The sequence below is a fragment of the Globicephala melas genome, chromosome 6, assembly GCF_963455315.2.
Source record: "Globicephala melas chromosome 6, mGloMel1.2, whole genome shotgun sequence".
Lineage (NCBI taxonomy): Eukaryota > Metazoa > Chordata > Mammalia > Artiodactyla > Delphinidae > Globicephala > Globicephala melas.
Window position 1 is genome coordinate 49,468,345 of NC_083319.1, and position 24,649 is coordinate 49,492,993.

The window sequence follows — 24,649 nt, forward strand, 5'->3', positions numbered from 1 at the left end:
GAGCTACAGCCAGACAATCACATCCATTATTTGGGAATTTCTTTTCAAACTGCTTCAAGGGCTTCACATGGAGGTCTGTGTTATTGGGATCATAAAAGAAAAATCTGTGATAAGGGAGAATGTTTTCCACATGGTCTGGAATCTGATTACCATGATGGATTTCAGGTATCAGCTTGGCTGATCTTAGGGGAAGAGAAGAAAATTACAACAGTTGCTTGAATAATTTACACACAATCTGTACTACAAGGAACTAGCCAGTTTTCTGAAAAATCACTCTCACACCACAGACTACCTAAGGATTTATTCTTCACACACAGGCACACACACACACACACACACACACGTACGCACACACACAGGCATGCGCACACACACACACGCCCCTTCTAATTCATGTTTGGGCAATGTCTTAGAATTTAGTTTTTAAATGTTCTATATCTTTCTTTGTTCCACAAATTGCTTTCCACATTTGTCAAAAGAAGAAAATACTGGGCTTCCCTGGAGGCACAGTGGTTGAGAGTTCGCCGGCCGATGCAGGGGACGCGGGTTCGTGCCCCGGTCCGGGAGGATCCCACATGCCGCGGAGCGGCTGGGCCCGTGAGCCATGGCCGCTGAGCCTGCGCGTCCAGAGCCTGTGCTCCGCAACAGGAGAGGCCACAGCAGTGAGAAGCCCGCGTACCGCAAAAACAAAAAAAAAAAAAAAAAAAGGAAGAAAATACTATCCTGTGTCTGTGTGATAAATCTCTGTTCTCCAGTAAAACACTTGCTCAAACTGGCAGACAATGGGAGAGTTGGTGGCATCATAATGGCAGGACCAAAATGTAACTGAAAAATTCACCTTTTCTATCTGATGCTTCTGCCTAGACACATTCACAGAATGTCTCTGTGATGCCCAGGCTCACCTGGTATTTCTTTTCATTCAGCAAATCCTGATAATGTGTTGGCCTTCATACAGTTCCAAGGCAGCAGCACCGCAGTGACTAAGATTTGTTCATCCACTTGTCAAATATTTATTGAGTACCTTTCTGGTGGTAAACACTGTGTTGGGCATGGGAGAATCCACAGTGACACAAGTGAGACAGGTTCCTTGCTATCGCAAAACTTACAGTTTAACAGGGTTGGCAGACAATAAATACATAATTAAATAAACAAGAAAAATATCAGAGCTAATGTGCTACAGAGAGAATTAAAATTGGGCGATGTGATAGTGACCATGAGGGAGATCATACCTGGGGTATGGGGTGCCCCAGGAAGAGGGTAACATCTCAGCTCAGGCTGAGATGATGAGAAGGAGACAGCTACATGAGGGTCTGGGGGAAGAGGGTTCTAGGATAGGAAATGGCACTACTGAACATTCTCGCCTATGTCATTTATCAGTGAATTAAGCATGTCGTGAGCTCCAGTAAATGGATCTTGTGAATTGGTATTAAGTGTGGGAGGGCAGGCTTCATGGGGACAGAACCGTTGAGCCTTTTAAGCATCTCTTCTAGCTAACAGAGCTATGAGTCATCACGCCGTCCCTGGAGAAAGGATGAAGAAATCTATTCTTCAAGGATTGAGGACCAAAAGAACTAGTGGGCAAAAGTTTTCTCTCCACTTGAACTTTACCAAAGCTGGCTTTGGGAAGTGGGACATGATGGCAGTTTTATGATAGAAACACTAGGTCCCCTGAATGATTGAAGAAAGAACTAGTTTTAGGCTTGGAAGAGCCAGTCATAAAGGACTGAGAGCCAGTGGGAGAAACAAAGAGGGGAGGGGATCATGAAAGCTGAGCTTAACAGGAAGGGAGGGAGGAAGATGAGTTGAATTGAGTCCAATAAGCCCTCCTTAAATGCCTACCATGATGAGGCCAGGTGCTGGGGACACAAAGCAATCCCCAGTCCCAGTGGAGTTTGGGAGAGATGTTTATGATGGATGATGGCAAAGGCCAACAGCTCCTGGCAAAGGCAAAGAGGTAAAGAGGCTGGTTTGGGAGAAAAGGTTGTCAAAATGGTCAACATCTGAGAGGTTGGAATCCTATTCACTACTAGAGGGCAGAAGTTAAGTCCTGCCCTTCTTTGGAAGCCCCTTCAGCATCAAATCCAGCGCCAGACATCCAATGGCAAGATAGTGGAACAGACACAGGCTTTGGAGCAGACAGACCTGGACCCCATCCTGCTCTGGCTGTGTGACCTGGGGCAAGCTGAGTCACCTTGCTGGGTCTCAGTTGCTATATCTTTAAAATGGATATAGCCACACAGATCATACAAGGTTATAATAGGGTTTAGAAATAATATGGGCATGGTATCTGCAACATAGTGACAAGCGGTCATTATTATTATATCATGGCTGAGGATCTCACTGACAAGTAATTTACCATACTATATATTACAGCTCCACAGAAATAACTGACCAGTCATATAAGAGCTGAATACTGAGCCTCTTAGCATATTGTCCACCAGGCCCTTGCATTTTGTTGACAGATGCAAACTCACTGATCAACTGCCTAGGGCTACGCTTTCACTGCTGACTACTCATGAGTTTATATTTTTAGTCAAAACTCAAGACCAAATATCACTTATATGTGGAATCTAAAATACAATACAAATCAACATATCTACGAAAAACAGACTCACAGATATAGAGAAGAGACTTGTGGTTGCCAAGGGCAGGGAGGGGAAGGAAGGAATGGGAGTTTGGGATTAGCAGAGGCAAACTATTATATATAGAATGGATAAACAACAGTGTCCTACTGTAGAGCACAGGGAACTATATTCAATACCCTGCGACAAACCATAATGGAAAAGAATATGAAAAAGAATCTATATATATGTATAACTGAGTCACTTTGCTGTACAGAAGAAATTAACACATGGTAAATCAACTATACTTCAGTAAAATTTTTTTTTAACATCTTTATTGGAGTATAATTGCTTTACAATGTTGTGTTAGTTTCTGCTGTAAGAATAGCCATCATCAATAAAATTTTTAAAGAAAGAAATTAGACATTCAAAAGTAAACAAATACATACATAGTCATGACTGAAAAGAAAAAAAAAACCTCAAGACCGAAATGCATGTCTTTCTTTAGCTAAGCTAAAATGTAAGTTTTACCAAGGGATCATTTGTTGCTTTTGCTCCAAGGTTGAGGGATTTTCATTGTCCTTCTGCTTGTTTGGTGTCTCCTGCTTATATCCCTACTGATTTGAGTGCCTAATGTCTTTTTCCATAACCCAAGCAGACAGATATTACATTTTTCTTTCTTTTTTTTTTTTTTGCATGAGGATACTTGACATATTTTTAAAACAAGACCATAAGATTATCAAGGAACATAAGTTCTACTGGAATTTGTCCAGAGAATGTGGGGCAGTCGTGGGGATGCTTTGACTGCGAGACTCTCATAGGAGTTCCCAATGTAATCTCATTTAGAACTTGGAACCAAGCAGGAATTCTTCTGTTGCCCCAGGGTTCCGTGCCATTTCTAAAGGAAAAGATTGATTTAAAATTTCCTCAAATTAGAATTTATTTGGTGATACTGCCCTTGTGTATGGAAGAATCTGGAAGAAACAATGCCCTTTCATGGTTCTCTTAGTCATTCACATCAGAACTTAAGTAGAAAAGTTTCTCACCTCAAAGTGCACTGGAAAAAAATGAGTATTATAATTGCTATTTCCTTCACAGAGCACAGACTGGAACAAGAAGACCTGTTACAAAATACAGCCTTGCCACCTGGGATCCCTGTGACCTGCAAGTTATATTACCTCTGTATGCCTCACTTCCCTTAACCCTAAAATGAGGATGAAAATAAGACTCAACTCACTAAGCTGTTGGGAGAATTAAATTAGTTAATAACATCAAATACAGAATAATATATAGATGAGTATTTACAAGTTAGCTATTATTATAGCTATCATTAATATTTCTATCACAAAGATCCTTTGACACCCCATGTTAGGGGAGAATGGGGAAACAGAGATAAAATAGCAGAATGAATCTTTTCTTAGTCTTTGGAGACAAATGTAGGTTAAAATCCAGGCTCCATCAATTACTTGTTCCATGACTTTGGGAATGTTAAAAAAAAAACCCTCTAAATCCCAGTTTCTTCATCTGTAATGAGTATCTCCTCATTGGGTTATTGTAAGAATTCAATGAGATTATACATGCAAGGCATCTAGCACAGTGCTTGGCATATTAGAATTGCCCGATAAATGCTAGATAAAATAATTATCATTATTTGTCTACTGGGTCTTCTAGCTCAATGCCAACACATTCACCCAGTGCTCAGTAAATGCTTGTAAATGGTCTTTGAGTTTTAGAAACTCTGAAAAAAGATCTAAGGATAAACATAAAAAATGATCATTGATGTGTCCATTCTCAAAATATTTAAATAAAATACGCCAGGTATCATCCTCAGCTCCCAGCTGAGAGTACCTTGATGGCAAGTCATTCTGCAATGCAGCTGGTGGTTGGTGATCAAGACTGAAAGGAGATCAGAACTCTGAATCCCTGCAGTTTATTCTTTAGGATTTTTCCTTTGTCGAGTGTTTCTTAGGAAAAGTTCTTAAATCATCTGAGCCTCAAATGCAGTGTCTACTGTGTATGACCATGTTTCACTGCACATTTGGATAGAATGATGGTGAATATTATCTATTTTTCCAAGACCCATTAATTTTCTAAGAAATCTTAGACTACTAGGCTAATATTACGCTCAGCAAGAGATCATCCATTAATGTATCGAAACTTATTTTATGACAGAATATTGTCACAAAATTATGAATGACTTCCTGATCACCAAAATGACAAATGAACAGAGTTAATTAAAAATATAAACAATTTCACACCCTTTTCATCTCCCAGAAATTTTTATTGTGAGTAGCTGAGTTTGTGGAGAGGCAAGAGGCTTGAGGGATATTCTGAGGGACAGAGAAATTTTATTAACAACTAAGCTGTCCATTTTCAGCTGTTACACAAACAGGTTGCCCTCAACCTCTCTCAAAAGTTGCTTAACGACATACTTGACAGACAAGAGGCCCACGTGGATCAAAATTGAGCATGAAATCATTGGTAATTATTGATGTGTTCTTTAAATGGAGGGTGGTCTAAAAACCTGGGATTTATTCTCTATAGCTACTCTAGTTTCCTTTTACATTCAATACTCTTTAGAGCATACATGTATGGAAAGCAAATAAGTCCTACTTCACAAGCCCAAGATTAAAAATGAATCATGCATGCCTAATAGCCAAGATATGGAAGCAACCTAAGTGCCCATCAATAGACGAATAGATAAAGGAGATGTGGTGTATATATACAATGGAATATTACTCAGCCATAAAAAAAGAATGAAATAAAGCCATTTGTGACAACATGGATGGACCTGGAGGATATTATGCTAAGTGAAATAAGTCAGACAAAGACAAATATCATACGATTTCACTTATATGTGGAATCTAAAAAACAAAACAAATGAATAAACCTAACAAATCAGAAAGAGACTTATAGATATACAGAACAAACAGGTGGTTGCCACGGAGGATGGGGGGTGGAGGAATGAGTGAAATAGGTGAGGGAGATTAAGAGGTACAAGCTTCCAGTTACAACATAAATGAGTCATGGGGATGAAATGTACAGTGTGGGGAATAGAGGAAATAATAATGTAATATCCATGTATGGTGACAGATGGTAACTAGACTTACTGTGGTGATCATTTTGTAATGTACAAAAATAACAAATCACTATGTTGTACAAAAGGAACTCACAAGGTGTTGTAGGTCATTTATACTTCAAAAAAACAAACACATAGAAAAAGAGATTAGATCTGCAGTTACCAGAGGTGGGATTTGGAGGGAAAGGGAATTGGGTGAAGGTGGTCTAAAGGTACCACTTCCAGTTATAAGATAAATACATACTAGGGACATAACGTACTACATGATAAATACAATTAGTGCTGCGGTACATTACATACGAAACTTGTTAAGAGAGCAAATCCTAAGAGTTCTCATCACAAGGAAAAAATATCTTTTCCTTTTTCTGTTATTTTGCATCCACATGAGATGATGGATGTTCACTAAACTTACTGCAGTAATCATTTCATGATATATATAAGTCAAAACATTATGCTGTACACCTTAAATTTATACAGTGCTGTATGTCAACTACATCTCAATGACACTAGAAGAAAAAACATGAATTATAACTCATGTGAATACTATGCATCTTCAGATACATCATCTTCAATATCGCTTCTCCTTTATTACACAATATTCAGTAGAGAACCACCTGTAGGTAGGTTATTAACTATTTCATGTTGACAACAAAGATGAAAATCTTCAGATAAAACATATAACCTATGATATATTAGGGCTATTAAAATGTGAGTTCAAAAGGATCTGCTCGAATAAAGAAAGAAGAATGAAAAGAATTGAGGACAGTCTCAGAGACCTCTGGGACAACACTAAATGCACCAACATTCGAATTATAGGGGTCCCAGAAGAAGAAGAGAAAAAGAAAGGAACTGAGAAAATATCTGAAGAGATTATAGTTGAAAACTCCCCTAATATGGGAAAGAAAATAGTTAATCAAGTCCAGGAAGCACAGAGAGTCCCATACGGATCAATCCAAGGAGAAACATGTCAAGACACATATTAATCAAACTATCAAAAATTAAATACAAAGAACAAATATTATTAAAAGCAGCAAGGGAAAAACAACAAATAACACACAAGGGAATCCCCATAAGGTTAACAGCTGATCTTTCAGCAGAAACTCTGCAAGCCAGAAGGAAGTGGCAGGACATAATTAAAATGATGAAGGAGAAAAACCTACAACCAAGATTACTCTACCCAGCAAGGATCTCTTTCAGGTTTGACGAAGAAATTAAAACTTTTACAGACAAGCAAAAGCTAAGAGAATTCAGCACCACCAAACCAGCTTCACAACAAATGCTAAAGGAACTTCTCTAGGCAGGAAACACAAGAGAAGGAAAAGACCTACAATAATAAACCCAAAACAATTAAGAAAATGGTAATAGGAACATACATATCAATAATTACCTTAAATGTAAATGGATTAAATGCTCCAACCAAAAGACATAGACTGGCAGAATGGATACAAAAACAACCCGTATATACACTGTCTACAAAAGACCCACTTCAGACCTAGGGACACATACAGACTGAAAGTGAGGGGATGGAAAAAGATATTCCATGCAAATGGAAATCAAAAGAAAGCTGGAATAGCAATTCTCATATCAGACAAAATAGACTTTAAAACAAAGACTAATACAAGAGACAAAGAAGGACACTATATAATGATCAAGGGATGAATCCAAGAAGAAGATATAACAATTGTAAATATTTATGCACCCAACATAGGAGCACCTCAATACATAAGGCAAATACTAACAGCCATAAAAGGGGAAATCGACAGTAACACATTCACAGTAGGGGACTTTAACACCCCACCGATGGACAGATCATCCACAATGAAAACAAATAAGGAAACACAAGCTTTAAATGATACATTAAACAAGATGGACTTAATTGATATTTATAGGACATTCCATCCTAAAACAACAGAACACGCATTCTTCTCAAGTGCTCATGGAACATTCTCCAGGATAGATCAAATCTTGGGTCACAAATCAAGCGTTGGTAAATTTAAGAAAATTGAATACGTATCAAGTATCTTTTCTGACCACAACGCTATGAGACTAGATATCAATTACAGGAAAAAATCTGTAAGAAATACAAACACAGGGAGGCTAAACAACACACCACTTAGTAACCAAGAGATCACTGAAGAAATCAAAGAGGAAATCAAAAAATACCTAGAAACAAATGACAGTGAAAACACAATGACCCAAAACCTATGGGATGCAGCAAAAGCAGTTCTAAGAGGGAGGTTATAGCAATACAATCCTACCTTAAGAAACAAGAAACATCTCAAATAAACAACCTAACCTTACACCTAAAGCAATTAGAGAAAGAAGAAGAAAAAAACCCCAAAATTAGCAGAAGGAAAGAAATAATAAAGATCAGATCGGAAAGAAATGAAAAAGAAATGAAGGAAATGATAGCAAAGATCAATGAAACTAAAAGTTGGTTCTTTGAGAAGATAAACAAAATTGATAAACCATTAGCCAGACTCATCAAGAAAAAAAGGGAGAAGACTCAAATCAACAGAATTTGAAATAAAAAAGGAGAAGTAACAACTGGCACTGTTATATGCCAATAAAATGGACAACCTGGAAGAAATGGACAAATCCTTAGAAATGCACAACCTTCCAAGACTGAACCAGGAAGAAACAGAAAATATGAACAGAGCAATCAAAAGCACTGAAATTGAAACTGTGATTAAAAATCTTACAACAGGGCTTCCCTGGTGGTGCAGTGGTTTGAGTCCACCTGCTGATGCAGGGGATGCGGGTTTGTGCCCCAGTCCGGGAGGATCCCACATGCCACGGAGCGGCTGGGCCCGTGAGCCATGGCTGCTGAGCCTGCGCTTCTGGAGCCTGTGCTCCGCAAGGGGAGAGGCCACGACAGTGAAAGGCCCGCATACCACACACACACACAAAAAATCTTACAACCAACAAAAGCCCAGGACGAGATGGCTTCACAGGCAAAGCATTTAGAGAAGAGCTAACACCTATCCTTCTCTAACGCTTCCAAAATATAGCAGAGGGAGGAACCCTCCCAAACTCATTCTACGAGGCCACCATCACCCGGATACCAAAACCAGACAAAGACGTCACAAAGAAAGAAAACTACAGGCCAATATCACTGATGAACATATATGCAAAAATCCTCAACAAGGGCTTCCCTGGTGGCACAGTGGTTGAGAGTCTGCCTGCCGCCCCGGTCTGGGAAGATCCCACATGCTGCGGAGTGGCTACGCCCGTGAGCCATGGCCGTTGAGCCTGCAAGTCTGGAGCCTGTGCTCCGCAATGGCAGATGCCACAACAGTGAGAGGGCTGCATACCAAAAAAAAAAAAAAAAAAAAAAATCCTCAACAAAATACTAGCAAACAGAATCCAACAGCACATTAAAAGGATCATACACTATGATCAAGTGGGGTTTATCCCAGGAATGCAAGGATTCTTCAATATATGCAAATCAATCAATGTGATGCACCATATTGACAAATTGAAGGAGAAAAACCAAATGATCATCTCAATAGATGCAGAGAAAGCTTTTGACAAAATTCAACGCCTGTTTATGATAAAAACCCTCCAGAAAGTAGGCATAGAGGGAATTTTCCTAAACATAATGAAGGCCATATATGACAAACCCACAACAAACATCGTCCTCAATGGTGAAAAACTGAAACCATTTCCACTAAGATCAGGAACAAGACAAGGTTGCCCACTCTCACGACTATTGTTCAACATAGTTTTGGAAGTTTTAGCCACAGCAATCAGAGAAGAGAAAGAAATAAAAGGAATCCAGATTGGAAAAGAAGAAGTAAAGGTGTCACTCTTTGCAGGTGACATGATACTATACATAGAGAATCCTAAAGATGCTATCAGAAAACTACTAGAGCTAATCAATGAATTTGGTAAAGTAGCAGGATACAAAATTAATGCACAGAAATCTCTTGCATTCCTACACACTAATGATGAAACATCTTAAAGTGAAATTAAGAAAACACTCCCATTTACCATTGCAACAAAAAGAATAAAATATCTAGGACTAAACCTAGCTAAGGAGATAAAAGACCTGTATGCAGAAAATTATAAGACACTGATGAAAGAAATTAAAGATGATACAAATAGATGGAGAGATATACCATGTTCTTGGATTGGAAGAATCAACTATGTGAAAATGACTGTACTACCCAAAGCAATCAACAGATTCAATGCAATCCCTATCAAACTACCACTGACATTTTTCACAGAACTAGAACAAAAAATTTCACAATTTGTATGGAAACACAAAAGACCCTGAATAGCCAAAGCAATTTGAGAATGAAAAATGGAGCCAAAGGAATCAGGATCCCTGACTTCACACTATACTACAAAGCTACAGTAATCAAGACAGTATGGTACTGGCACAAAAACAGAAATATAGATCAATGGAACAGGATAGAAAGCCCAGAGATAAACCCACACACATATGGTCACCTTATCTTTGATAAAGGAGGCAACAATATACAGTGGAGAAAAGACAGCTTCTTCAATAAGTGGTGCTGGGAAAACTAGACAGGTACATTTCAAAGAATGAAATTACAACACTCCCTAACACCAAACACAAAAATAAACTCAAAATGGATTAAAGACCTAAATGTAAGGCCAGACACCATCAAACTCTTAGAGGAAAACATAGGCAGAACACTCTATGACATAAATCACAGCAAGATCCTTTTTGACCCACCTCCTAGAGAAATGGAAATAAAAACAAACAACTGGGACCTAATGAAACTTAAAAGCTTTTGCACAGCAAAGGAAACCATAAACAAGTTGAAAAGACAACCCTCAGAATGGGAGAATATATTTGCAAATTAAGCAACTGACAAAGGATTAATCTCCAAAACATATAAGCAACTCATGCAGCTCAATATCAAAAAAACGAACAACCCAATCCAAAACTGGGCAGAATACCTAAATAGACATTTCTCCAAAGAAGATATACAGATTGCCAACAAACACATGAAAGAATGCTCAACAATGTAAATCATTAGAAAAATGCAAATCAAAACTACAATGAGATATCATCTCACACCGGTCAGAATGGCCATCATCAAAAAATCTACAAATGGGCTTCCCTGGTGGCGCAGTGGTTGAGAGTCCGCCTGCTGGTGCGGGGGACACGGGTTCGTGCCCCGGTCTGGGAGGATCCCGCGTGCCACGGAGCGGCTGGGCCCGTGGGCCGTGGCCGCTGGGCCTGTGCGTCTGGAGCCTGTGCTCCGCAGCAGGAGAGGCCGCAGCAGTGAGAGGCCCGCATACTGCAGAAAAAAAAAAATCTACAAACAATAAATGCTGGAGAGGGTGTGGAGAAAAGGGAACCCTCTTGCACTGTTGGTGGGAATGTAAATTGATACAGCCACTATGGAGAACAGTATGGAGGTTCCTTAAAAAACTGAAAAGAGAATTATCATATGATCCAGCAATCCCACTACTGGGCATATACCCTGAGAAAACCATAATTCAAAAAGAGTCATGTACCACAATGTTCATTGCAGCTCTATTTACAATAGCCAGGACATGGAAGCAACCTAAGTGTCCATCGACAGATTAATGGACGAAGAAGATGCGGCACATATATACAATGGAATATTACTCAGCCATAAAAAGGAATGAAACTGAGTTATTTGTAGTGAGGTGGATGGACCCAGAGACTGTGATACAGAGTGAAGTAAGTCAGAAAGAGAAAAACAAATACCGTACGCTAACACATATATATGGGATCTATAAAAAAAAAAAAAAGAAAAAAAATTTGTTCAGAAGAACCTAGGGGCAAGATGGGAATAAAGATGCAGACCTACTAGAGAATGGACTTGAGGACACAGGGAGGGGGGAAGGGTGAGCTGTGACAAAGTGAGAGAGAGGCATGGACATGTATACACTACCAAACGTAAAATAGATAGCTAGTGGCAAGCAGCCGCATAGCACAGGGAGATCAGCTCGGTGCTTTGTGACCACCTAGAGGGGTGGGATAGGGAGGGTGGGAGGGAGGGAGGGAGGGAGATGCAAGAGGGAAGAGATATGGGGACATATGTATATGTATAACTGATACACTTTGTTATAAAGCAGAAACTAACACACCATTGTAAAGCAATTATACTCCAATAAAGATGTTAAAAAATCTATTCTAAAATCACCAAATAGAATACTGAATATTTTAAAATAATTTGTTCACTTTTCTATGTATAGAACTGTATTTACGAGACAAAGATATGTGAAACTAATAAATATTTTACCACCATTAGAAAGTATATGCCCTAAGCTAGTAGTAAGTGACAAGAAAGTTTTGAGAAGTCACTTCTTTAGTAAATGCTTGTATGTTATAATGACTTTTGTTGGAAGATTTGGCTGACTTTTCCCAAGAAACTCAGTTTCTAATAATAAGTACTCTGTAATGCAGAGTGATGTTTTATAAAAATAGATCAGTGTCACTTGGAAAATAGGGTTGGACAATTTAGCTTTGAGTTCCAGCTCTGTCCTTTACTGTTAATAACAACATTTGTACATAATAACTTGATATACAAAATTATCACCTGATTAACTCTGGCAATGTATATACCTGCAAACTGTTTCTACCTCCTGAATGAATGATTTCTTATCAATGTGACTGAAATTATACCAGCAGGGATATTGACCATGGAATTTAACATGGAATTAGTGTATGGTAATGTGAATTTTGGTTCAGAGGACCAAAGAAGCAGATGCGCTTTGAATTGAATGGACAGATCGTAACTCAGAAAAAAGACAATGAGTAAAACAAGAATATCAGCAATTGTTATATCTACTTAACAAGTCCCAGACAAACATCAAACTGTGAAGAACTCAGTTATTTCTTGGAATAGGTGTGCAGATAGAGGCAGAATGAAGAGATAAAATTCCAGGTATATACACATGGAGACTTTTTAATCCTGCTTTTAATTCTGCTTCTTGGATCTGAGTGCACTAACAAAAGGGCATAATATTTTATTACCTATATTTTGGTCTCCTACGGTAGGTTATTCCTGTAGAAGGGATTGTGTCTGATGAATACTCCTCTGTAAGACAGGATTTCTCAAAAAGCCAAAATGTTTTCAGGACATTAATAGATTTTACCTAAAATACCCATGATCCTTTAAATATAAGAAACTGTGAATTAAACAAAGGCTACAGATTTAAAAAAAAACAAAACAAAAACAAAAGGGTCTGCTCTTCAGTGCTGATTCTCAAAAAAAACCAAAAACGGTACTAATGTGTAACTCACATTTTCCTCATCAGAATTTTTGGAAAAGGGAAAATGTTTTCAGATGCGTATTCCCAACTTTCAGGATTTGTAGTGGAAAATCAAAAGCTTTCCATAAAGCTTATATTTTAAAATGGGCTAATGCAGAGTCACAAAACACTTTAAACACACTCTAGTCTATTACCCATTTTTCATAAAGTCACAAAATTAAAAGAAATCTGCAGAAGCTTAAAAAAGAAAACTTATTAAGTTATGGTATCAGACAATATGGTCTTAGTCATAAAATATTGGTAAGCAAAGAAGGCATCTTCTTGGTGAAGTTAAAGCATATTAAAGTCATCTTCATTACAAATGTGGCCCCAAATAACACTTCAGCTCTCTTTGGCAGTGAGGCAAAAGTTTTTCAAATAAGGAATGGAAATTTCTCTGAGCATAGAGCTAAGTTATATATTACAATATTATATAATGTTGCTGGATAGCAACACTGCCATTCTGTTAGGAGTAATGGAACGAGTGAGTACCAAACTGCTCGTGTAGTAGGGCAACTGGCTTGCAAAAACACATTTATCTGTGTACTCTTTTAATTCGTTCACAGTACGAATGGATGAATTTGAAGTTTAGGAGTATTCCTTAAGACTGCCAAAGCATTTTAGGTCAAGCTGTAAAATTTCCCTAAAGTTCTCTGCCAAGATAATGCTGAGGACTGAGAAGAGAATCCTTCAAATGGTTCCAAGAGTAAACTTTAATCTGTTATGGAAAAAATAAGTAGAAGTATATTTCCCTATCTTGGCTTGATGCTTGCGTGGTTCCAAAGGCTTACCACCACATGGCAGGCATGCTGGTTGTATCTGGGGCCTGGAACCCCAGGGCAGGAGTTGGAATATTGGGACACCATCAGTATTTTGCAGAGGTTTCCCACTACCTCTAGGGAAGCATAAATCTTGCAGGTCTGTCTTCCTCGGTGATGACCTCTGGAAATATGAAGGTAACAACTTACTCTCTGATGGGAAGGAGCCTAGGGCCCAGTGAAGCTCCAATCTTTGGAGCCACATATGCTTCAGTCCATATCCTGCCTCTTTGTGTTGATGTTGATAAAAACCACCTCCAGGACTGTTGGCTGTTGTGAAGGTTACAGACAACGACGATAAATGTACTCGACAGGTACCATGAAAGGCCACCTATGGGTCACACACCATGGCTGCATAGGAAGCTATATTGTGTAACTATTTCACTAGGGTTTACTTCACAGTTCTTGCTGGGAACTATTCCTATAACAGAAATAGAATATGCTATGCTGTTAAAGTTTCCTTATACCCAAACATTCTCCTGTAGCCTATAAAAGGTTTGGTTTTGCTTTTTGATAAGTATATTCTAGGATGCATCCTAATTACCACAGATTCAGCCCAATCTCCTACATCCTCTGCATTTACAGTAGAAATAAAATTTCACACATTTTGAAGTTGACACAAGTGTTATTGAGCCACTCAATGGAGGGATCTTGGGTTATGTGGATCCAAGAAATCGGTATGTTCTTGAGGTTTCTGAATCGTCAAAGTGGAAATTGGTTCTAGTGCAGAGCTAGAGCCCCCCTGTCTCCTGAATCTTCTTTCTTTACCGATCCTTTCCTCTCACTTCAAAAACAAGCTCAAGTCTCCCCTTCCTAAAAAAAAAAAAAAAAAAAAAAAAACCAACAAAACAAAAACTCTTTCATCTCAAGTTTCTTTAGAGGTATTGGTCGAACCTCTCTCTGAGAAAGAGAGAACATCTGAACTTACTGAGAACTCTGCTAACTGTTTACATTCTCCCTTCATTCTTCCACCAGGGCATTCAGGGTCTGTCCTCATCATTTCACTGACACTGCGCTCATTCAAGCACCTAATTGTCATTTCCAACAGACAAGTCATACTGTGCCCACCTCTCTGCTTTAGAAACTCCTAAGTCCTTTGGCTTCTGAGGCCCTGCACTTTCCTAATTCTCCTCCTCCTCTATGTCTAGTTCCTTCTGTTTCATTTATTCCACCATCTCCTTCCTATGCTTAATCCTTAAACATGAATTTAAGGCTCCACCCTCAGCTTCCTGCTGTTACCACTTTATACATTCTCTTTGGGTGATCTTACCTCTTCTCAAGATTTCAACCACTGTCTTTATGCTAAGGATTCCCACAGCCATAGTACTACCCAGACTGTACCTGACCTTCAGCTTCCTACATCAAAGTCCTGCTGGAAATCTCCACCTGGATGTTTCCCAGGTAACTCAGAACTGAACACAACTTCTTCTACCCTAACATAATTTTCAGTTTGAAATTCTCTCAACTGTTGACACCCTCAAACAAACAGCTGTCCAAACCAGAAATCTGGGAGTCACTTTCCCTGACTTGTTACTCCCGCCCAATCAATTAGCAAGTCCTGTCAATTTAGTCCCCTTTCTGGTGTTTTATTTACTCTCTCCCTTTTACCTTACTCCCCTTGTCCTATTTCAAGCCCTCATCATCTCTTAGCTAGACCACTGCACAGTTCCCTAACTAGCCTCTCCATTGCCAATCTTCCTCAAATCAATCCTCTTCTCAGCTACTGGACTGGAGAGCAAGCAATATCACTACTCATTGTCTACAGAATAACGAACAGGCAGGCCCAGAAGTGCAGTAACAAATATCTAGTGGTAAAGTCCACAAATGGCTCCTCCAGTAGGATTTTGCCTACAATATGTATCTCTTTACCCTTGCCCAAATATAGCTCTCTAGACTTCCTTCTGATTCTGAGAGCTAGTTAATACCCTTCCAATAAATTTCTTTTCTGCTTAATTTAAACAGCCTACTTATGCAGTTTGCAATGAAACTCCTGGGCTAGTATACAATTCCTTTTGCTCTCTACCATAATTACAGATTTATGTTTCTTCCTGTTGGTCTCTGGTGACCACAAAGGTCAGGGACCATGACTGTGTATGTATTTCATGCACTCTCTGTACTCCAACAACTAATATAGTGCCTGATGGGTAGTGGGCACTCAAATGTGTGTTGATAGAATGAATATTCTTTTTTTTTAAACATCTTTATTGGAATATAATTGCTTTACAATGGTGTGTTAGTTTCTGCTTTAATATTCTTTAGAAACTTTTTCTGTAAAACATATGATTCATTCATGATACTATGACATTATGGCATGATACCACTTGTTTTGGTTTATTATTTTATTCTAAACCTCAGAATCCCCCAAAACACAGATAAATGTCTCAAAAAGTAGAAAAAGCAAATATTCTGGCAGATAACACTGAATCATAAACCTAATCCTTTGGTTTCTCCATAAGTCACCACAGTATGCAAGAGCTGCTTCCAGGAGCAGACAAATATCCCATAGGGTGGGTACTATACTGATGTCTCGCACTTGAGTTCCTTAGAAACAACAGTTCTCAACAGCTAGTTCAAAGTCTGTTCATCTTTTGCAAAAAATACTTTTTAGACCCATCAGTGTCACTCTCAAGGCTGCTTTATGATTGTTTGTGATGGCAGAGGATCAAGGGATTCGGGCAGCCCTGATGGGTAAATAATCCAAGGGCTATTTGCCCATGGGTATGTCGGGGATGAAACAAATCACACATTGGTGAGGCAAGCTGAACTACGGCTTCACTGTTATATCTGGAAATTACCACAGAAGCCTCCAAAGTCTTTGAAGTCCTATGGTAGGAAGGATTTTTAAACACAACCTCTTTCACTACAGGGGAAAATGTCAAGTTTTGTTTTGTTTTTTTTTCTTTTTAAATCAATCTCAATAAGGGCTTTAGAGATTGATTAAATCCAGAATGTTTGTTTGTAACACACACTGTCTGTCAGGTGTTGTGGGAAGCATGTGATCCCTGTTCTTACAGTGTAACACTCTGATGAGGTGAAGAGGTGGGGAACGCCGATAAGGAGACACTAAGAAGATTTACATGGTGGAACGTGAAGAGAGCCATGGGAAGGGAGGACAAAGAGGAAAGGGAGAGGTTCATTTACTTGGGAAAATCAGGGAATGTTTCAAAAAAGAGCCCTACATTAAAGCACGGATAGATTTAAATAGGCCGGGATGGGGCAGGGGAATGGAAAAGCAGGATAATACAGACGTAGAGAACAGCACAAATAGAGCGGGGAGGCAAGAAAGTAAAGAGCATGTTGAATGAACAGCACGCTGGGGATTAATGGGAGGGAAGAGTAGAAATACAGCTGGGGGCAAATCACGAAGGACCTTGTGTGCCAAGCTAGGCAGTTTGCACTTTACCATGTTGGCAATTGGTAATCATTAAAGGATCCTTAATAAGAGGACGTTCCTTCTTTTTACATCTGGTTGCGGGGAGATGGGGGCAGTTGGCCATTCTTCTAATCACTGCCCTCAACCCTGGCTGCATATTGGAATCGCCTAGGGAGTTGGTTCATTTCCTAGTGTCTCTTTGTTAACAGCACCAGGTCTGTTCATTTCTTAATGTCTATTTGTTAACAGCACCAAGTCTGGCCCCATGTCTGGCCAAGTAAATCAGAGTCTCTTGGGGTAGGGCTGGACACAACTATTTTTAAAGAAACTTTTAGGTGATTTTAATGTCCAGTCAGGGTTGAGAACCATTGGCCTAATGCACAGGTGTGAGAATTTCTCTATAAATTCCTATTTTTTGTCAGGAATGTTTTATTGATATTAGGTATGACATTATGCTTTCCTTAATTAGGTATGGCCTAACGGATATGATAGAAATTTCTGATACACTGTGAAAGTTCTTTGGTCTTAAAACTTCCTCGTTTATCACCAGCCACATGTTCTTCTGTGTTAAGTACTACCGTCTTCCTGTAGGTATTTCATATACATACCTACATATATATGAAATTAAACATATAATCAAATGCTGCAAGAGCCTAGATCTGAATGCATGAATACATTTATATGACTGAATTGATTAAGACAAGCATAAGAGAAATTGAGGAAGAGTGTGTGGGATAACTGGTAGAAGTAAAAATCAGGATTGACCAGCAAAGACGCCCAACACATGTTCAGCTACCTGCTGGGCTTATATATCAAGACCATCACTTCTATTAACATAAATAGGTTTCACTCAAATTCTTAAAAATCAAACATTGTTTAACAAGAGACAGAAGTAGGACTATTGCTGGGGTGACCTACCAAATAGGTTCTGCTATTTTAAGAACCAGGATTTTTTATAAATAGCATATCCCAAAATGTAAGTCATAAAACCTGGGGACTGCATGCTAAGAGATTTGAAGATGACAGTGAAAGCAGAAAGTCCTATGACAAGAAATTACTTTTTCCTCCCAATATATTGTGACCACAGCTGACTTCTGCAATTATGGGAAGGAAAACATCCCAAAAATCCTGGGCGCCTTGTCAGGGATCAGACCAGGAGCTGGGTAGCAACTTCCCATTCAGCAACTCTAATTTGAGTAGGGAGGAACCCAGACTGGGTGTTGGCCTTGATAGGAAGGCCAGACAGAGCCTACATCCAGAGAAGTGAGTCACAGCAGAGAGGAGCAGGCAGAGATTACCAGTCCAGGTAGGTTAAGTCCCAAGTGGAGGGGCCAGGTAAGAGAACCCAAGAACTCAGATTGATTGACGGGGAGGCCATGGGTTAGGGACCTGCCTAAGAGCTTAGGAGATGAGAGTTCAGAGGTCTGCTAGAAGGGACCAGCATGGAACTTGATAGATGCTGAGGCACCAGCTCCGTGGGACAGATCAGTAGGGAAGAACAGGCTGGGGCAGGGACCAAAGCATTCCTGACAAAAACTAAGAATTTATAGAGAAAAAGGTCTAAGTCATAGGGAGAGACTGTAAACCAAGTGCGAAACTTAGTCTTATTGTTTTATATCCACACTTCAGTCAGCCACACAAAACTTAGATGGCCCAGGAGGCTAACGGATGATTAAATTATTAAATAAATAAATAAGATAGAGCCAAACAATAAGAAAAGGAAAGCTCTTCCTCTGGTTGGAATAGAGAACAAATGGCAAAACTATAATGAAAAGAAAAATACCTTCTCCTGAGCAATCCAGAAGCTGTGTTGGAAAGCTGTCTGAATTGAAGAAATAATGTTTGATAAAATACAAAACTAGTAATAATAAGAGTAACAATAATAATAGGCTACATGTATAAAGTGCTCACTATGTGTTAAATATATTAATGTATTTAGTCTTCATAACAATCTTAGGAGATAGGTGCTTTAATTATCTCCATTTTACAGCCAAGGAAACTGAGACACAGAGGGGTTAAATAATGTGCCCAAAGCCACACAGCATATAAGGGTAGAGCCTGGATTCTAATCCAAGCTGTCCAACTCTAGAGTTCATATTAACCACTAGGCTTACATTGTTTCTTATGCTAAGGAACTACCTTTGAAAGGGCAGAATGAACCAGGGGCACACACGAAACGCATAAGGACTTTTTAATCATCCAATATTGAAGTTATTCCTTCAGCAAATTCATTCATCCAACAAATATTTGTTGAGCATCTACTATGTGCCAGGCACTCTTTTATATGCTAAAGATTGCAGGCAGGTGAGATCCCTACACATCTGAGTGAATAAATGCATGGTCTGGCATAAAATATAGTGTTTTGTGGGTTTGGTAGGCCCAAAGCACTGCACCTTTGGAACCCATGTTCTTCCACATATATGAAATATAATTAGATGTCTGATGAAGAGTTTCTAACACGTTGCAGAGTTTAACTAACACACCAAAGTGTCAAGGTCCAGGAGCTGGTGAAGACAGGGACATTGGGAGAGGCAGCAATGCTAGAAGAAAGAAAGGTGAGGAGCTGAGGAAATGAGGCCCTGCCCCAGGGCTGCCACTGACTTGGTCATTGACCCCGACTGGGAGCCTGTCTGGCCCCCAGTGCACGCCTCCGTAAAATGAGGAGGTTGCACTGGATGAACTCCAAGGCCCAGCTCTAGGATCTAGGATCCCAGGCAGAGCCAGGGCAGAACCAAGGCCACGCTCAGGCACAGCTCACAAGAGCCAGGTTCAACCTGACATCAGTAGTAGCCAGGGCGGGCCGGGGAACGCCACAGGGCATTGCAGGAAGAACTCGGCCAGTTCCTGGGGTCGACTGTTACTCCGAGAGGCATCTGAGGAACACCCCAGACTCGTGCTGCTCTCAGCCTCTCCACAACACGGGGGCTGTGTTTCTGCATAAAGGGCATCAAGAGACCGACAAGCAGAGGCGATGCAGGTTTAAGCAGATCCAGAGGGTGGGAATTGCCTGATGAACTCCTGATGTCAGGGTGGGATGCTGAGTCAGAAAGAGAGCTGTAACCCACAGAAAGGGGGGACTGGTCCTCCTCCTCTAGGAAGGCCCCCGGGGATGCTGGCCAGACTTCTGGCTCCAGCCGGGCCTCAAGAAATATCAGGCAGGATTTATCAGTATTAATAACTAGCACATGACTGAGTGAAGAAGTGAAACTCAGCTGACCAAGTAACTGAAAGTGTCCTTAAGAGAGAAGGAAGGGGTTTGGGTAAAGAAAGGAGGTTGACAGGAAGAGACACACACGTGTACGTACACTGAAATATCGGCCTACTCTACCACCCGCCCCCCATTGGTTATGCCAAACTTCTAGCTGGCCAGCCTGCCTCAGATACCATCACTTGCTCCTGGGTACAAATACCATCCAAATTCTTCCTGTATTAGGCAATTCCTCAAACACTGACCCCCACTGTTGTAGAAAAAAAAATACTTTCTCTACAAGTGCTTTGAATTTCCTTTTTTACCTCCTCTTAACCTGACACGTCCACATCTACCTCTCTCTCTGGGGTGGCTTAGGGTTCCAAACTTCTAGTTAAGGAGCAGTACCTGGGTTTGGATTTTACCCCCTCCCTCCCTCAGTTCCTCCAATGACTTCCTCATAGAGCCAGCTTAAAGATGCTAAACCAAGGGGTCCAAAGATTGGAATGAAGCCAACACCCAGCCGATGACTCGTCGTGACCATTCTGATGTGAGGCCAACTTTACAGTGTCCAAGAATGCTCAGCCGGAGGGCTTCTGCCCCCCACAGCTGGCAGTGGGGAAATGGAACCAACAATCTCGACTTCAGCTGAGGACGACTGTTCAAAGGGGTTCCAATATTCTCTGAACTGCGAATGAATAAAGATTTTTTTAGATGATAAATGAATGAATAAGGGAGATTTTTATAGGATAAAATAGATCTCTTCTTTCCAGGGTTTAATTCAAACCTAAAATTTAGATGCAAGTTCAAAGTTTGATTCTGACACAATCTCACTTGCCTTGACAAGTGAGAGAAAATTAAAATATCCTACCGAAAACATGGAGGTAAATCAAGAAAACAAGAAACTGGAAAGTAGACGAGGCTAGGTTGCCGTGCCCAGTCACCTGCTCTGGTGCCACCCTCTGTCCCTGGGGGTACCCTCCCTATGGTATGCAACCCAAGTCAATGCATCGCCTTGTCAAAACTCATCCATTTTGTGCCCAGTGGAAATCAAGCATATTTCAAAATGGCCATGAGCTAGGGACATTGGAATTGTAATTGGAGAGGCTTAGAGACCTAATACTCTAAGTAAACCAAAGGGGTGGACCTCAAATACAACTTGGGGCAGCTGGGAGATATTTTGAGACAATGACTCCCGATTTGAATCTCCTGTAATGGAATTCTAATTGGCAGATTTTTTTCTCTACTTAACTCTCGTCACTGGGCTTTAGCATTGATCTCTCCACTGTAAATTAACCTACTGACCAAGGACATCTAGAAAGTGCTATTTGCGTTCCAAATACTTGTGGGCAAAAGTCACTGAAACCTATAATTTTCTATGCCGCCATACAATACACGGAGGTGGATGGAACCAGTTTCAAAGGGTTTTTGCAGCCAGATGAAGTAAATTTGCAGAAAGGCTTGTGAACAGATTTCAGCCTGGGACACTTGTATTGTCTTTAATCTACCAACCTAGGAATGGGTTTATGCCGGAAATTCTTAGTGATGGCTTCTCAGCAGGCAGCAGCAGTGGCTGCCACACCCCTACCTCGCTGTGCCTCTGGAGTGGACTGTTATGTCCAAGTTCTGGCCTCCGAAAAACGTGATACATAAGGATGGAAGCCTAACCAGCCTGCTCCCCGGGGAATGCTCAGAGGAGAATGAATGAACTTTCCCCAACCCTGAGCCAGAAAGCTGTGGCTGTTAGAAGTTAAAAAGAAAGCAAAGAGGAAAGCAACAGTGTCTTCATTTTGCTATAAACCACAATCACCTTTCCCTATAAGTATCGTCCTGTTTTCCTGGAGGGGCACAGTTTAACTGCCACTGGTGCAGAGGTGCCAACTCAGCAGAGAGCACTTCCTGCGGGTCTGGGTGGCAGCTGAGTGCAGCGAGCTGTGGCCTGCCCACTGACCCAGGAGCAGGCTGCCAGGGGGCCACCATCCTGACGGAGGCCTGGCAATGGGGGCACAGGACTGAGGCTCCTGGATTAAGGGGTGATGTTGATTTCCTTTTCTCAGAGCCAGGCTAGGGCGAGGCAAGAGGGGTGTCTAGGGCACAAGATTTAAGGAGGTTTTCACTCTCAGGGTCATGCAAGGGGCTCTTTCACCTTAGTCCTAGCCCTGCACAGGGCCACCAGCAGAGGTAGGGGTTCTCAAAGGTCAATGGTTCTCAAAATGTGATCTCCAGACCAGCAGCATCACCTGGGAACTTGTTAGATATGCAAATTTTCAGGCCCATCCCAGACCCACTGACTCTGAAACTCAGAGGTGGGGCCCAGCAACCTGTGTCCTGACATACCCACCAGGTAATTTTGATGCAGCTAAAGCACTGTGCTAGAGAATAGTGCTCTCCAAAGCCAGTCATGTGGTCCAGGTCAGGCCACTGCTCAAAATGCTTCAAACACAACCAGAACAGGGAAAGGGGTAAGGTGGTGAGATGAAAGAGACTTCCCTAAGGCAATCAGCAAGGTAGGAATCCTTCAAACAATAAATCATGAATTGATTTTTCCCAGCTACCCCTAAGTACTCTGTAGGAAAGACTTGGCAATTGTTGGCAATAAATAAAGCTTACCACTGAGTGGTTCCCTCCTGTTTTTTCCCTGATCTAGTCAGCTCAGAGCTGACACTGACTGGTAGCTTGGGACATGGGCCAGCCATTTGAATATTGTAAGACTGAGAGTCCCTCCTCTGTAAAATGGGGCTAACATCACCTCCCTGCCAATGTCAGAGAAGCTAGTATATGCAAAGCCCCAAACAGAAGCCCAAGGCAGAAAAGCTGTGATGTCAGTTCATACATCCTAAGCAGGGGTTCTGAACCTCTACCTTCTCCAGGGAGCTTAGATAATCTGGGGGCCTGAGGACAACTGAGATTCCTGGGAAGGAGGTTAGCTGGTCTCTTTTATGCTGCAGTGTTTTTTAAAGGAGGCTATTTCCCAGTCCCAGTGGCCTGGGGCATCAAGCTTCTTAATGGGGTGGTACAAGTGAGAGATAAGGGAAAGAAGTGCCTCCTCTTGGGTGTTAGAGAACTACTTATTTTTTACTAAATAAATGAAGGGCAAGAAGCTATATCTGAAGAGCCCACATTTAAACTCTGTCACTCGAACCCGAACGGTATGAGTAGTAAGACAATGACCAATGCCAGCCAGCTGAGAGACCTCAGGTACATGGCCATGGACTTGGTATCCTCTTTCGCCAAGTACTGGATTATAAATACAACAATAACATGAGGATGATGTCATGCAACAAAACGCTGTCAAGCACAACATAAATGTGAGGTTTAGCACGGAGGTCCCATCACAGAGTTAGGGCACCATTTCTGCAGGACGAGAAGAAAACTAACCTCACCCAACTTTCCCAGCTCACCAAGGTGTCTACTGCGGACCAGAGAGGCTGTTGACCTGCAGAGGACACGCAGCTGGTGCGAGACAATCATCAGCTGTGCCCCCTTTCTCCCTTCCGTGGGGGGAGGGGGTGGGCAAAATCGCAGAGCCTCTACCCACAGGCCAGGTAAACAAAGGCCTCCATCTCTTCACTGGCCATCCATGCAGCACAGCTGAGAGTTGGAAAGATGATCCATGACTCACACTCCTCCTCCTGAGAGTACTTAACTCCAAGATGATAACATTGCCCATGCGAAAGAGCCAACCAGAAAAAAAGGAAAGTTCACCTTGGGCCCCTGTGCACTGACCCCCTTACCTTCCTCGTTTAAAATCCATGGCAGGAACTCGAACACCGAGTCAAAGTCGCAGGTGCTCTCTTCGAACGCGCAGGATCCCGCGGGCAGGTCCAGGGCACCGGCAAGCTGCAGGGCTGCTGGCACAAAGCGGGTTTCAGTTCAGGCTCGGTCTCAGGAGCGTTTACACCAACTCAGGGCACCCTGGGGAACCACCTGGTGATAGTGAGAAGGGGTGCGGGAGGGGACGGGAGAGGGAGGCAGTATTGCCGCCCCCGCCCAGGGCGCTTGCACTGCGCGACCCGTGCGCGGTCGCTGGGCTCGGGGAGGGAGGTTAGCGGCTGTGGAGATGGATCCGTAGGCGTCCTCGGATGGCCCAGCCTAGGACCGCGAGCCCGACCAGCAGGGCTGCGGGATTGGGAGAGGGTCACGAGAGCGCCCCTCGGAGGAACCCCCCCACCCCAGATCCAGGCCTTACCTTGCACCGCCAGCAGGACGCCCCCGAACAGCATGGTCGGGGAGGAAGACTGGACAGGGATGCGAGCCGCCAGCCCGCTGGGACAGGCTGCTCCGGGTGGAAGGAGTGTGGGAAGCGGGGGCGCCTGGAATCGGGGGAGGGAGAAGTCGGAGGCAAAGCGTGCGCTTGGAGCTGCCCAA

The 24,649-nt window shown here is 41.6% G+C and overlaps 1 protein-coding gene across 3 annotated transcripts in view; it reads right to left on the reverse strand.

Annotated features, from left to right (window-relative positions):
- The window catches only part of MAMDC2 (MAM domain containing 2), a 181,379-nt gene that overhangs the window by 136,943 nt on the left and 19,787 nt on the right, over nucleotides 1–24,649 (reverse strand). For 2 of the 3 annotated variants that reach the window (XM_030877020.2, XM_060299975.1), the window contains exons 3-4: nucleotides 24,471–24,594; nucleotides 24,016–24,129 (exon numbers count right to left, since the gene is read on the reverse strand). In XM_030877020.2, the coding sequence (XP_030732880.1) occupies nucleotides 24,016–24,129; nucleotides 24,471–24,594 (238 nt within the window). Of the gene's footprint in view, nucleotides 1–24,015; nucleotides 24,133–24,470; nucleotides 24,595–24,649 lie in introns of all 3 variants that reach the window. The other variant, XM_060299972.1, reaches the window with a different exon arrangement.